This window comes from Hyaena hyaena, unplaced genomic scaffold (assembly GCF_003009895.1).
Source record: "Hyaena hyaena isolate Hyena2069 unplaced genomic scaffold, ASM300989v1 scaffold_7, whole genome shotgun sequence".
Taxonomy (NCBI): domain Eukaryota; kingdom Metazoa; phylum Chordata; class Mammalia; order Carnivora; family Hyaenidae; genus Hyaena; species Hyaena hyaena.
The window spans coordinates 7,271,384-7,287,280 of NW_024080639.1; the positions used below are offsets into that span (position 1 = coordinate 7,271,384).

General features: G+C 35.7%; 1 protein-coding gene across 3 annotated transcripts in view; it reads right to left on the reverse strand.

The window, feature by feature from the left end:
- PHKB (phosphorylase kinase regulatory subunit beta) overlaps window positions 1-15,897 on the reverse strand; it is a 234,772-nt gene that overhangs the window by 42,044 nt on the left and 176,831 nt on the right. For all 3 annotated transcript variants that reach the window (XM_039241575.1, XM_039241564.1, XM_039241571.1), the window contains 6 exons: window positions 8,938-8,993; window positions 8,378-8,471; window positions 3,515-3,598; window positions 2,966-3,070; window positions 1,466-1,548; window positions 1,179-1,269 (listed from right to left, as the gene is read on the reverse strand). In XM_039241575.1, coding sequence (XP_039097506.1) covers window positions 1,179-1,269; window positions 1,466-1,548; window positions 2,966-3,070; window positions 3,515-3,598; window positions 8,378-8,471; window positions 8,938-8,993 — 513 coding nt within the window. The remainder of the gene's footprint in view (window positions 1-1,178; window positions 1,270-1,465; window positions 1,549-2,965; window positions 3,071-3,514; window positions 3,599-8,377; window positions 8,472-8,937; window positions 8,994-15,897) is intronic.

Genomic DNA, 15,897 nt, shown 5'->3' on the forward strand with positions numbered 1-15,897 from the left:
AAAAAAAAAAAAAAAGGTAGTTCATGTCAAAGGTCATAAAAGGATGTTCAAGGTGATTTTGCAGAACTGGCCCTAAAGTCTGGTAAGATTTTTATTTTTATTTTATTATTTTATTTTATTTATTTTGAGAGAGAGAGAGAGAGAGAGAGAGAAAGCACATGTGTGAGTAGGAAAGAGGGGCAGAGAGAGAGGTGAAAGAGAATCCCAAGCAGGCTCTGTCTCCTGTCAACACAGAGCTCGACACGGGGTTTGAACCATGACCTGAGCTGAAATCAAGAGTTGGACACTTAACCAACTGAGTCACCCAGTCACTCCTAAAATTTGGTAAGATTTTAGGGGCACCTGGGTGGCTCAGTTGGTTAAGCATCCAACTTCGGCTCAGATTATGATCTCACAGTTTGTAGGTTCGAGCCCCATGTCGGGCTCCGTGCTGACAGCTCAGAGCCTGGAGCCTGCTTCAGATTCTGTGTCTCCCTCTCTCTCTGACCCTCCCCTGCTCACGCTCTCTCTCTCGGAAATAAAACATTAAAAAAAATTTTTTTTAATTTGGTAAGATTTTAGAGAACATTCATCTTGAAAGAAGGAAGTTTATTCCAAGCAGGGGAAATTGCATGAGCTGAGGGGCAGAACCTCACAAAGTCAGAACACAGTAATTCATCTGTATTGGCTGAAGCACAAAGAGTGTTTAGTAGAAGAAAACTGGGCAGGGAGGCTGTTCTGACTAATAGGGAACCACAAGGGGCTTTGTTATTTAGGAGTTGAGAAGACAATGCTGTGAAGTCCTGAACTGAAGAACGGAGATTATCTCCAGGTTGGATGTTACTATGGAGCAGGGAAAAGAACACTGGACCAGGGAGTTAGGCAACTTGTACCTGTGCCTATAGGCACAAGCTCATACAGCAGGTCACTTCACCACTCTGGGCACCAGCTTCCTCAACTGCAAAACAGAGGCTGGAGATGAGCTATTAAAGTCTAAAATTCAGGCTGGGAAGCCACTCCAATTGTTCAAGCATCAGATGCAAGGGATGAGATAAACAGATGGTTACAACAGGAACAGGAAGGTAGGCACAGAATAAAGCTTAAGACAAAAGCCTTAAACAGAACATATATGAAGAAATACAGCTGCATCTATGCATTATTTGTCCTGAAAACAAAACACACTAAAATTAGAAGACTACCTGTAGACGATCAACATGAACTTTGACTCCTCCAACCATTCCTTTTTTAAAGGCTGCCAACATATCTAATATGGGGTTGAATCGGCTACCTCTAAAAAATATAAACAGACAAACAAAAGGTGATTAACAACAGAATTAGAAAAAATCTAATACTAAGTGTCTTTTACATATGCAAGTCACTCTGCCACATGCTGACAGAGATAAAATAGGAGAAAGCCCTGCTGCCAAAGGGTTCACAGTGTTAAAGATGGTAAGATGGGCATACCTCACTTTTTTCATCAACCTACCGTATATTGTCTTCCCGGATGAGAACAAGGAAAAGTGGACGTCCATGCATTTTCCAGTATTGCTTAATGAACTGTAGTGCATTCTATCAAAACAGAAGAGTGAGGTAGAATGTAATGGTACCATATCTGAGCTGATCAGGATGTTTAACCAGTCATGGCAAAGAGCCAACAAAACTCTCATACATCAAAATAATTCACAGTCAAATCCTAGATAGTATAGACTAATAGGGGTAGAAATGTTCTGATACATACATATTACAAGTATGATCATATACAAGTTAAGTTTGAAACTTCTTTGATTTTAAACTTTATTCTTAGAAGTAATCAGATTGTAAATATTTTAAGGCTGCTCTTTTTTGGTGGCCTAAAAAATACAGTTCAAGAATGGTCCCAGGGGGAAACAAAAATGAGAGACAAATCAAGAAATTGAGACTTAAATACAGAAAACAAACTGATGGTTACCAGAGGGGAGGTTGGTAGGAGGATGAAATGGGTGATGGAGACTAAGGAGGGCACTTGTTGTGATGAGCACCCAGTGATGTATGGAATTGTTGAATCACCACATTGTACACCTGGAACTAATATAACACTGTATGTTAACTATACTGGAGTTAAAATAAATACTTAAAAAAGAAAAAACAAAGAATGGGAGGAAAAATCAACTCAGGGTTGTCTTTTAGAAGATTAATCTTCACTCCACAGTATTGTGCATTTATTATAGCAGATAGAAGACCCTAGACAGAATCTATACAGACCATCAGAAATGTGGAAAGAGGTGTTTTTTTTTTTTGACTCAATTTCTACTGTTGTCGTTATCATCATCATATCAAAGACTTACATAACACTTCACCATATGTCAGGCGCTATTCTGAGTGCTTTACATACTCATTTAATTCTCAGAATATCCTTATTATTATTCAGTTAAATAGATGAGAAAAGAGACACAGAGAAGTTAAGTAACTTGCCAGAGATCACACAGATAGTAAATAAACAGTAGAGACAAAATCTTAATAAATGTAATCTGGCTCTAGACTTTATGCTCTCAACCATGACTCTAAGCTTCTCTACCTTGCACATGGAAAAGGGAGTTGAGGAGACTTTTAACTGAGTGGGTGTTACAAGTTAGTTGAAGTTTTTTTTGACATTCTTAATAAATATAATTATTTTGCTAACTCAGCTTTAGTTCAAAAAGAGAAAAGCTACTGCTGCCATATGAACGTGATGCCCCCTCTGCTTTATAAACTATATATTTTCATTCCATTTGTAGAATGGTCTATCAAGCAAAGGCATACAACTTTATATAAAACATACTTCATTTATTATTCTATGCTGCAGGCAATTTAACTCTTTCTCCAAAGCTACACAGACATTGTGTTACTTTCATATTTTGTACTGTGTTAACCCAGTGTCACAGACAAGCAGGAGCACTCAATTTAATAACATATGATAAAATCAGAAACAAAGTCATCCAATTTCAGTAAAAAGGGGCTCTGAAGCTACCTTTATGTCATCTATCAGCAGTAAAACATCTTGAGACATGTAGAAATCACTTAGGTCAAAGATGATAGGGTAACAAACCACAGTCTTTCCTAGAATGCGATATATCTGTAAAAGATAATTAAAAAAAAAATATATATATATATGTAACAGAACCAAAGACACAGGCACAGCAGCATAAGTCCTAATAAAAATTAAAACTGATTAAGAAATTTTAAAGTTTCTTATCAGTGAGATCAGTATACTAATAGAGCAATCCACCTCTACTGTGATGGAAAAAGCTTCTGTTTGAATAAAACTTCAAAGTTTTATTTGAATAAAACTACAATGTTCAGAAACAATACAGCAGTAAGATGCTTATTCATCTAGTCTAGAAGACTTCTGTGATATCATACAAAATAAATAGTAAGATTTACTTGTAGAAAATAATAATTCAGATAATCAGCCTAAGTACATAATGAAACATGAGAATGGATGCATAGCAGGTTACACATCATTTCATTCTGCGGTTTTATAATCTGAATACTGCTCCACAAGAAATTTCATAAGCACCTTTGATGTACCGAGGCAGCCAATGGGCCTATCTGGCCTTCCGGAGAGTCCTAATTTTTCATTGATACCCAGGTGGAAATAAGCCTGTAAGACATAAATTTATAAATCAGTTAGGCAAGAAGAATTCATGCTTTTCCTTTTTGTCCCCTATGTCCCCCTTATGCCCTGCTAACGTCTGACCTTTCCAGAGCAAAAATGGCCAGGGAAACCTTATTCAATAGATTCGTAGGAAAACAAGCCAGCCAATGATGTAAACCTAGATTTGGGGACACTGAGAGATTTGAGTACATATCTTTGCAGATCTGCTTAGCAACATTCTAAAATTTTACATTGTTCTTGTGCTATCATAAGTGTACAACTTACATGGCTCTGTCCAATTCATAAAAGAACACAAAGAGACAAATGTTTCCTGTGTGATAAAAAATCTGATTAAAGTTTTAAAATTCAGGGCCTCACATCTCCTACTAGATTCTGACTTTCAAGTATTTCCCACAAAAATGGAACGCATCTTTATTGATTTTTATGATCATATGAATTTTATGAAAAATTTAAGCCATGTGCTCCAAGTGAATGGTGCTGTTTACTCTCACAACCCCATAGGTAACAACTCTTGCATTTTGATGTATGTTGAAGGAAGTGTAAGTTATTGTGTGAGCCCTAAAAAACAGGTGAAGTATAGACAGAGTTACAGATTTTAAAGTACACAGATAATTATATGTCCATATTACACACATAAATCAATACGTATATATTTACATAAATTGGTTTATAGACTATATATATCTATTTGGTGTCCTAGTTGTTAAAATTCAGTACTGTGGTGTTCCAGTTTCAAGATGGTAAACTGAGTCTATGCATTTACTGTACATTTCAATGCTGAAATGACAGAAGAAATATAAAGATCTGGAAAAATATCTGTAACACTCATTACTGTAAAACAGAAAAGGGTGCCACAGTGGAGAAGAAACTTCTGGAATTTCTACAAAGTAGAACATAGACTTGGATTGAATCAGATGTTAATCAGTGCAAGAACTGAGCACTTAATCCAATAAGAAGCTTCCTTACCCAATTCTATTTAACACCTATCCCTTGATGAAGGTAGTTCCCAACTTTTTGCTATGTCAAAACTAATTCAATAAACATCTCTGGATGGTGTACTATTGTTTCTGTAGGATAATTTCCTAGACTAGCTGGATCAAAGAGAATATATGTTTTCTTTACGATATAATGCCAGATTGGTCACCCTGTAAAAATAATGGACCAATTTACCTTGGCATTAACTGTGCATAGGCCTTTTTCTTGGGTGAAAATGATATTTAATCTTAGTTTTAAACTACTGAATTCAGATAATTTATGGTTGACCATTTTCCCATATATTTAATGGCTACTTGTATGTTCTATAAAGTTTCCCATTTGTTCTACTGGGCACACTTAATTCTTTTTTGATTTGTAAGAGGTCTTGGTATACTAAGAATTTTACCCTTTGTATAAATATTTTACCCAGTTTCTTCATCTTCAATGTTGTGATGAAATTTGAGAATAATTGCATAGTAGGTCAAACATCATTTCAGCATGTAGTATTTTAATCTACACACTTTTCTACTAGGAAATTTCACAAGCACCTTTGATGTGCCAGGTTCATCTTCAGCTATATTTAGTCAAATGTGTCAATCATTTCCTTAATGGCTTTTTTAGCACTGGTATTATTCTAAGAATGGACTTTCACTCTAAACAGCTGTAAACTGCTCTTCTATTTTTAATTCCAGCAATTTTATACTTAAATCATTTTTTAAAAAATAAGTAAAACCTTGGTTTGTGAGCCCAATTAATTCCAGAAACATGCTTGTAATCCAAAGCACTTTTGTAACTGCTCTTCTATTTTTAATTCCAGCAATTTTATACTTAAATCATTTTTTAAAAAATAAGTAAAACCTTGGTTTGTGAGCCCAATTAATTCCAGAAACATGCTTGTAATCCAAAGCACTTTTGTATCAAAATGAATTTAAAGAACCATTGGCTCAGCTGTGATCATGTGACACTCGGCATCATGTAATACTTGTACTGCAAGATACTGCTCATGTATTAAGTCATCTCTTTCTGCACCGTTATGTCCCTACAGAACAGCATCCCCTGGGTTGGTTGGCACTCTGCCTGGTGTATAGCTGGTGCTCAGGAAACACCTGATGGATGAATGAGAGAGCATGTCCTCCCGAGCTAGATGTGCTATGAAATCTGATTCTGGAATAGCTCTGGTTGTACTGGCCAGGAAAAATACTATATAAACCTCAGTATATATGCTGCATTGAAACTATCTCAAACTATGCTAGATAGAAATCCCTTTCCCTCAAATATTTTCAAATTTTCCGAAATAAATGTATGTCTAAACTATTTTAGATCTCATCTTTTGGACAAGTGATTAATTAACCATGTACAAGTTAAAGTGTACTGATATAGCTTTCCTTTAAATAATTGATAGTAAAAGGATTTTCCTTAACTTTCTGAACCACAGTACAGCAGGTCTATGACAGGTAAGTACACAGACCTGGAATGCTCCCTGCATCCACTGTGCATACAATACTGTCCCCACATTGTTCGTATTTACACCACTTAATCCACTGAAATAGGATATAGTAATGGCTAAACAACCCAAAAGTACAGAAGTACTTCATCTTAGGTCCGCACTATATTCATATTCCCCATGAAGCAAAAACTACACCAATCACTGCATCACGAAAACTTAACTACACTCAGTAAAAGCCCTGTCCTCAGCTGTCTGCCCTCACATACTCTTAAGTTGGTTGAAGGAGGGTGCAGCACCTCAGAACAGAAAGGTTAGCCATTGGCATAAGAATATGTATATTAACTAAGATTTGAGGGAACACTTTTACTTTTAAAAGATGGAGTTATTATTGAGTAATATATAGAACTGTCAAGACACTATATTGTGCACTTTAAACTAATATTACACTATATGTCAACTACACAGGAATTAAAATTTTTTTAAAGGTGGGCTTATAAGAAGCAATGTACTAGGAAGTATATCTTAGAGGACAAATCCCAAAGAGCAAGCAGTTAGCTTGGAACACAGAGGCTGTAGCCGTAGAAATCTTCCATCTTGAAACATGCTTAGGGAAGTTAGGTTCTTGGTCCCAAATCTCGTTTTAACTATGCCACATACCCAAACTCTAAACCATTTTTTCACATCATCTTTAAAACAACAAAATATAAAATATGTAAGGACCAGTTATAAGTTTTCACCTTACTCTTAATGGAATGCTTTCTACCACCTCCACAGTACCTTGTATAAACTCATCAAAGTGGATTATAATTAGTTATTTTTCCTGTCATACCAATAGACTCAGAGTTTACTGAGAACAGGAACAGAGTATAGAGCCATTTTATCTGAGTGCCCCACACAAAACTCTGCACATAGCAGGTGTTCATTAATGAATGAATAAAATGCCACATTTAAGTGATTTGGAGCCATGCTGGTCTTTTAAATCCTGACTGTGTATTGAGTACTGACTCACCTACCATAAAAAGTTGCAATATAAATTAGGCCTGAAAAAACCAGATTCAGGTTAATTTGCTTTGAGCACATGTTTATCAAAGAATAATAATCTTTGTTACTATTCTCTGGAGCTTTCAGTGAAGAACCATAAAAAGTTTAACATAGCCTATAACTGATTAATAAATGCAGTGTTAGAGCGTTAGATTTTCTCCACTTACCTGCTGTCTCTTCTGCTTGTTTTGTGGATCCTCAGTTCCTCTCCTTTTCTACCACATCTTCGCGTGTTTTTAAAGTGGAACCTACTCTAGGGATCCTTGCATTTTCAGCCTTTGCTCTTTAATCTGGGTGGGAAGAGCTCTAAATTTGTTAGAGGAGGTTAAAGAGCTCTCAAAGAGCTGGTGTTCCGGGTGATCTGACACCCAGATTTTTTTTTTGTTGCCAATGGATAGGGTCCAGTCTGATTAACAGTGATGTTCTGAGGCTCTGCTTTCTCCCATACAATGTGCACCTCACTTCTCTAAGTTTTTCTTCTTTGCTGTAGCATCAAAACTTTGACCACATACATTTTTATCAACCTAAACGAGCGGATTTTGATCATTTGAGAGAGAGAATTCTAAACACTTACCCCAAACACTCCAGAGTTTGTTCCTATAATGTTTTTAATAATTACTAAGTAAAAGTGGTAGTTTATAAATAGTGGAAGTCAACAATTTCTTGTCCCTAATAGGCAGGAATATTCCTAAACAAGCATTTCCAAATCCATCTGCAGAGCAGTGCTTGCAAAGACCCTAAAAGTCACCTTTTAATCCAATTCAGATAGGTATGGAACTGCATTCAAGATAAACTCAGATGTTACTTTATAATTACTTTGAAACCCAGCAAACCAAAAGTATAGGAATTACTTCAGACTCCAAATGGTAAGGCAAGAGAAAGAGGGAAGTAATTATTACAAATAAATATTTACAAGGTTTTTAAAATAGTTAATGTAAGGGAAAATTATCAAACCCAATGTAAAGATTAATTTTATACACAAGTACTAAAATTAAGGTTAATTCATTATTCAAGTGCTCAGTCTAGGTCAGTAATAGACTTTAGAAGGGAGTAAGAATCAACAAGGCTTACGAATATAATATATATACAATGTAGGGTTGTTGTATTTTTGGCGGGGGGGGGTTGTTGTTTTTAGTTAATAATGTCTGAAGTAGGCTTCTCAACTTAATTAGAAAGACTTTTGGATTAATGACCCTATTTCAGAATCAGACTTTAACTATGCTACCTGATTGTAAACTAAGTCTAATAATCATGCTCTAGCACCTCCACAAAGTCAGCAGTAAAGAAGCAGAATCACTTACCTTCACCAGCTCCTGCTGAGCCCAAATTTGCATGGGCTCTACCTGTTGAGGTGTTTGAGTCTGAATACCATATGTGTTGAGGAAAACTTGAAGGCTAAAGAAAATGGGGAAAAAGTGAGAGAGTTTTAGGCAATGCATGTAGAGTATGGAGAATGGTGGAAGAGAAGGAGGAAGAAAGAGAGGAGATGATGCTAGCTTGGAGAATGTTTTCATTTATTCACATGAGTAATATGCCATCTGCCCTGGGTTCCAGAGGCCCTCTTGGGTTCTTCACAAGGCATCAGATAGGAGCTCTGAGGGCTGGCAGAAAGAGTAAGCACTGATTTTGAGAATCCCATTATCTGTTGCACTACTTTTCACAACTACACCCTAGACAGCACTGGCACAGGTCATGGTCTTTAATATTCACTTCAACTAAAACAAAATTTTTTTAAACATAAGAAAATTGTTGTTCTGACAGACATCCTTTAAACCCTGTCATGGGGTCTATGAAATTAATCTCTGCCAAGAGATTACTTTCCTCCTCCCAAAGGAACACACCACCCATCTGGTTTTCATACCGTTGGCTTTCTGCTATGAGTGCTACGTGAACAACCAAATCATTTTCCAGTGGGCCCTGTAATACAGAATAAGGGAGGGGGGGGAAACATTTTAAAATATCTGGTCATTATTAGATGCAATGAGAATCAAGGACAATATTAACCATCTCTAAGCAGTTCATTAAAATGATGGACATCTACTGGCTCCACGCAGTCACCTCTCTTTCCTTGCTCTCCACTACCTAATAATCAATTTGATGGTGTAGACAGAGTAATGGAACACCAAGGAACAGAAAGCCATAAATCTCACACTGCTACCAGAGGGGCTAGCCTGTCAGGACTATTTTGAATGATGCATAAGAGTAGTCTGAGGACTGAAAGTCATTTTCCATCATTTAACTCTGAAGGGAAAGGGAGGAACTAAAAATAAAAACCCAGCTTATATATTCTCTATTAAAAACGATCGTGAGTTAAATTTGTTCATTTGACATCTTAACCACATATAAGGCTGTTCTCTTTCTTGTTAGCCAATTTTCCTTTGGCACCTATACATTAAAATAGCTTTATTCTAATATATAAATCCTATACTAGAGAATGAACTACCTAGTTGACTATGCAATTAACACTTTGTTCATTAAATACAAGCTGTTGAGCTTAATAGTTCTAATCAAAGGTAGTGTTGGATATTTGCTATTCTTTTCTGTGTGTATGGAAAAGATTCACTATAGCATATATTATACACTGCTAAAATGAACCCAATTTTGAGCCTGTATTAATTAACAGAGAACATTAAGAAGCATCAATAAATTACAGTATTAGGAAGCTCTGAAAATACTGATCAAATATAATTTCCTTTATAGTAATGAATCCAACATTCCCAATAGTAATGCTGTAAAATGTTTGATTTACCATCAGTCAGTTCTCCTCTATGGTATTCAGTATGTCACCAGAATTTATGTATGATGGAAAGCAAGAAACACCAGAATACATATATCAGCAGTAAATATCCTACAATCAAAAGGATGGTTCCCAGAATCATCGTGAAAATGCCATTTCAGGCAGACTTCCATATGATTTAAATGAATATATAAGAGAAAATATGATATAACAACCCAACAAAAATAAATACACATTAAAAATGCCATAAATTCTATTTTTATTTGATAAAGATCTTAAAAGTTAGTGTTACTCAGAAGGATGAGAAAAAATTAATTATTCAGAATCTCATCAAGATTTCCAACCATAAATGAACACATTAAGTCTTATTTCTCTCAAATGAAATCTAGTATTTACTTCATCAAATGGAGTAACCTTAGAGTGGGCAATTATCTACAATCTTCAAGACAATTAAAGACTCTTAAATAAAAAACAAATGAATTACATATACAAGAATGTGGATTTTATTTCAGTAACAATAAATAAGACAGCTTACATATCCTAATTGGCAAATTGGTATCTTCTTTTTGAATCACAGACCTGTTTAGGATAATGCTGTTCCTATTTGTATGACATAGTACTCAGATCTAAAATGGACACTACACATGTTGAATTGTAATGAGTATTTGGTTAGGGGACTATTAGATGGTTGAAGAAGTCTTTCATTGCAAAAACTAGCATTTCAGAAAGTTCTAATTCACAAACCTTCCATGCTGATCTTAGGCCTTCAACCCACAGCCCAAATAGGACCTTTCACCTCATTTCTACCCAAAGAAAGAATTCAGCATGGGCAATCCCACCCCAGCAATTCTCTTCCTTTCATTGCCAAAGTTGAAACCATCTTTTCTGTTTTCACCATTTTCTTCAAAGCACCAGCATTGTTGTCTAAACCCATGAAGTCTCTCTGAAAACATCCTCATAGAAATTAATATCTTCTATTTCTGAATGGTATTTCCCTTAATATTACTATAACATTTTCTGCTTTTAGGTTCATGAAGTACACACATGTATCTATGCATATAGACACTGAAGGCCTATATAGTACTGGTATTCTACATTTTACATGTATTTATGTACTCATTAAGGCATTCTAATATACAAGGCCTCATGTTAGGCCCCGATGTTGCATGAGGAAAACAACCCAGTATCCCTCCATGAGGAGTTTAGAGTGTATTGGGACAGATGAACAACAGGTATTTATTATCACATATTTATTATCACATAAAAGTATTCCACTGATAGCTTCCTTTAGTAGTATAGACTTACCTTATTTTTGAAAAAAAAAAATGGCTACAGGACATTACATTATATGGACATACCATAATTTATTTAAGAAATGTTTATTTTGATGGACATTTAAGTGGTTTCCAATATTTGACTTCTGCAGAGAATGATATAATCATTGTCCTTATCTTGGAGAATTGCTGAGGATTTAGGGAGAGAACTGTGTTGCTAAGCACAGTATTTGCACATAACAAAAATAAAGGGTCTTAATACTTGCTACAGTTGTACTTATTATTTTCACAGCTATTCTAGGACAGCTGCTTCTGTCTTCCTTGTTGAGATTTGCTGTAATACTTGTGTCACCTTAAATCTTATTGGCTTCCACCATTCTAAGACCATCCATTATCACATTTTTGTATGGCTAGTTCTTCTGTAAATAATTCCAAACATCTTTTAAAAGAAATCCTCAGGTGATATTCCACTTTCCAATTTTTTTCTCTTTTTATTTCTCAAGCATACACTATAGCTATTTTATCATCTTTCTTGCCTCTATAATTCTTCACTCTGCCTTCTAACCTACTTTGCCTTTAGAGATGGAAATTCTTACACTTAAGTTCTTGGTCTTCTACTCATTACACTTCCTTCTTTTTCTCTGTCTCTCTCACCAAATTCAATCACTCTGGTAGCTTTAATTATCTCTTCTAAGCAGATGATTTCATATTTATATTTCTAGTCTTGAACTTTCTCTGAGTTCCAGTGCCCATATTTTTAAGTGCTTTCTGGACATTTTCTCTTGGTTATTTCCAAAGGTAAAACTCAACTCCTCACTAACCCTATCGCCACGTCAGACAGGCTCACTTCCAGCTCAGAATGTCAGAATTATCTTTGACTCTTAATTATTACCTTCCATATCCAATTTTTTATCAAAATCCTGTTAATCTTTCTTTCATAAAGTGTCTTAAACTTCCTTTCTATAGTGATATTCAGAATTGGAAAGTACCAATGATAGCAACAAACACTTTACATAACATTTGACATTCTATTGTGCAGGGTACTGTTCTAACAAACCATTGTTTTATAATAACAAATCATTATTCCCATTTTCCAGATAATAAACTGATGCAAAGAAAGCTTAAGTAACCCATCCAAGGTTACAGAGCTAGCAAACAGCTGGGCCAGAATTTAGATTCAGGCAGTTTGACTGCAGTCTGTGCTCACCCTCACTCACTTATTCTGCCTCTCAAAGAATGGAAAGAGGGTAGGTGTTAGACTTGAAAGATCCACATACAAATCCTATCTTATTATCTGGTCCTGTCATGATCCAGGTCATCTAATAGATCCCTTAAATTTGTTATGGACAAGACCAAACCACTTAATTCCATCCTTAAAACCATTCATCCTCAAAATATTTCTTATTGCTTTAAGGCCCCACACTATGTACTCATTTGATCTGCCCCAAAATGTGTAAGTCATTCTTAATTCCTTTTTCCTTCAGATCTCCTAACCAATAACAACAACAACAACAACAACAACATAACATTTATTGAGGACCATGTAACCATAGTAAATTAGTTACTCATTGAAACACCCATAGTAGGTGGTTACTATTATTATTCTCATTTGCTGATGAGACAATTGAGGCATGGAGTAGGTAAAAACTTAGCCAATTATCACATAGATAATAAGTGGGAAAGGGGGAATTCAAATCTGGGCAATCTCATCTATCTCTTAATCATTATAGTGTCTGCCTATCTAATGTGCAAATTCACCAATCAGTTGTATCAGCTCTACCTTTAAAGCAAGAGTCAAACACATCACTTCTGTCCACCTTCACCACTGCTACCAACCTCTACTCAGTCACCATGATCTTTCACTTGATCAATTAACTGTTATTACTACCTCAGTCTTGCCCCACCATGCACAGCAGCCCATCCTGCAAACAGCAATGAGGATGCTTTTATTAAGAAGTGGCATTTGTTGGGATGAGCACTGGGTGTTACATGTAAGTGATCAACCTCTGGGTTCTACTCCTAAAATACTACACTGCATGTTAACTAACATGAATTTAAATAAAAAATTTTTTAAAAAGTATAAATCATACCATCTCACCACCACCTCACTCCACCCCGCCCCCATGGATACATACATGGACACTCTGTTTTTAATTCTCCAATGGTTTCCTATTGCCCACAGAATAAGAACCAAACTGTTTACCATGACCTACCAGGCATGCATAATCTACCTCTGGCATAGCTCTTCTTTCTCATTCTCCCTCCCTTCCTTCACCATGTTTCAGCCACAAGGTGTTGTGTCTGCCCCTTGAACACGCCAGCTGTGTTCCTATCACTGGGCCTCTGCACTTGCTGACCTTATTTGGAATGTTTTTCCTTCCAATTGTTTTGTGAATGCCTTCTTCTTATGCAGGTCTCAGTCATTCTCTCTACCACAGCCAACCCCTTTCTATCACTTTACCTTACTTTGTCTACTTCATAGTACTTACCAGCTCCAGAAATTATATTACGTTATTTATACAAATGTTCAGTATTATTCATTCCCATCAGAAAGTAACCCCCTGAAGACAGGAACCTTGATCTATATTTATCCATTGTTATGTCCCCATTGCCTAGAAGAGGCAATGTTTCCTCGTTGGTAAGCTGGAATAAAAGTATCTACTTCATAGGATTATGGGGATAATATAGAGCACATATAAGCATATAACAGAGTATCTCACATATCCTCTTAAGTGTTTAAAAAACATTAGCCTTCTCATCAACTCCAGAAATACAACCACAATCCTGAATTACTATAATACATTTCCTTGACTTTCTGTTTCATACTTGCCTCTGCCCATCTTCTGTACTTTATCTGGTCAAGCTAAGTTTCTTATATCAGTGATTTGCACAAAGGAAGTGGTCAAAAAATACTTGTTGAATGAATGAAGAAAAGGGAGGCAATATGGGTTAGTAAACATGTATTTATGTAATGTTTAAGATATAACTTCTATACCTAAAACCTGTGCTTCCCAAATAAAGCCCTAACTTCCAGAGGACCTTTACAATGTCACTGCTACCTATGTTCCCTTATTTCTCTCCCATCTGTTTGCCTGAAGGCAGTCCACTAAAAACAGTTCACTCTTGTCCATCTCAAGTTTCTGCCTACTGTTCTTCTGTCCTTTTACATTTGAACTGCTCTTTTCTTCCTGTCTATCCAGATCCTGACCTACTTTTTCAACAGTGTTCTCTGTAAACTCCTCAAACATCAAGGTGCCCAGATATCTTCTGTTCATATCAGCAAAAGCAGGTAATGTCTGTATGAGTCACTTGACAATACACATATTGTCAATGTCATCTCACTGGAAGGCTTTTTGTATGCTTTTAAGTGGTTTGTATAACTATAGTGTGAACCCTCTGAGGGGCCCCCATGCTTGCTTCTTACCTAGCATGTATACAGCACCTTATATTAAAAGAAAGTTAGTGCTTAGTTGGTGGTCTAAAAGAAGAATCTTGTTTAACATACTGTTATTTACATTTATTAATGATACACAAATCATCCCTTTAATATACACAACAAATATTTACGAATATTGTTATTTTTAACAAATGGAAATAATAACATAGCATACACATATTTATATAAGCTATCAAGGAATGTACACAGGTCATTTTAATTACATGATTGAGAATGAACAACCTGTAGTTGGAAATACTCTGATTTAAAACTTTGACCTTTACAAATGAATCAAGTTAGGTTTAAAAAAAGTTTTATTGTGATAAAAGCCACATAACACAAAATTTACTATCTCAACCATGTTTAAGTATACAGTAGAAATTTTTATAGCACAACTTGCCCATAAGATAGGTACTACCTGTATTAACACTGTAACTGATCTTGCTAAAAATTTAAAACTACGATAATTAAAGCACTGCATGCACATCTGTCTAGATTTTAGTTTTTAAATTATCCAAATCAGGTCAAAGCAGCAAAGCTAGGAGATTTGTAGCTGGGAGCTACAAATAAAACAGTGTAATACAATTTTCAAAGGGTATACAGAGAAACTTTAATGTGAATATGCCCTAGTGGTTTCCTTCCCCTTGTTCTGTTTTTAATTTAATTTTTCAACAGATAATTAATTCATATGGTTCAAAATTATTTAAGTTTTCAGTGAAGTGTTTCTCTTTCCTACCTGTGGCTCGTATAGACAATTAAGTTTTTACAAACGGAAGTATTGTGGTAACCCTATACCAAGCAAGTCTATCAGCACCATTTTTCAACAGCATTTGCACACTTTGTGTCTGTGTGTCACACTTTGGTAATTCTCACAATATTTCAAATTTTCTCATTTTTATTATAGTTGCTATGGTTATCTATGATCAGTGGTCTTTGATGTTATGATTGTAATTGTTTTGGGCACAAACTGTGCCCATAAAAGGCAGCAAATTTAACCGATAAATGTTGTGTGTATTCTGACTGTTCTACTGACTGGCCTGTCTCTCTCCCTCTCCTCAGGCTCCCCTATTCCTTAGGATATAGCAATGTTGAAATTAAGCCAATTAATAACCCTACAAGTGAAAGGAAAAGTCATATGTCTCTCATTTTATTTATTTATTTTTTAAATATTTTTATTTATTTCTAGGAGAGAAAGAGAGAGACAGCATGAGCAGGGGAGGGTCAGAGAGAGAGGGAGACACAGACTCTGAAATAGGCTCCAGGCTCTGAGCTGGCAGTCAGCACAGAGCCCAACGTGGGGCTTGAACCCACGAACCATGTCTCATTTTAAACCAAAAACTAGAAATGGTTAAATTCTGTGAGGAAGGCATATAA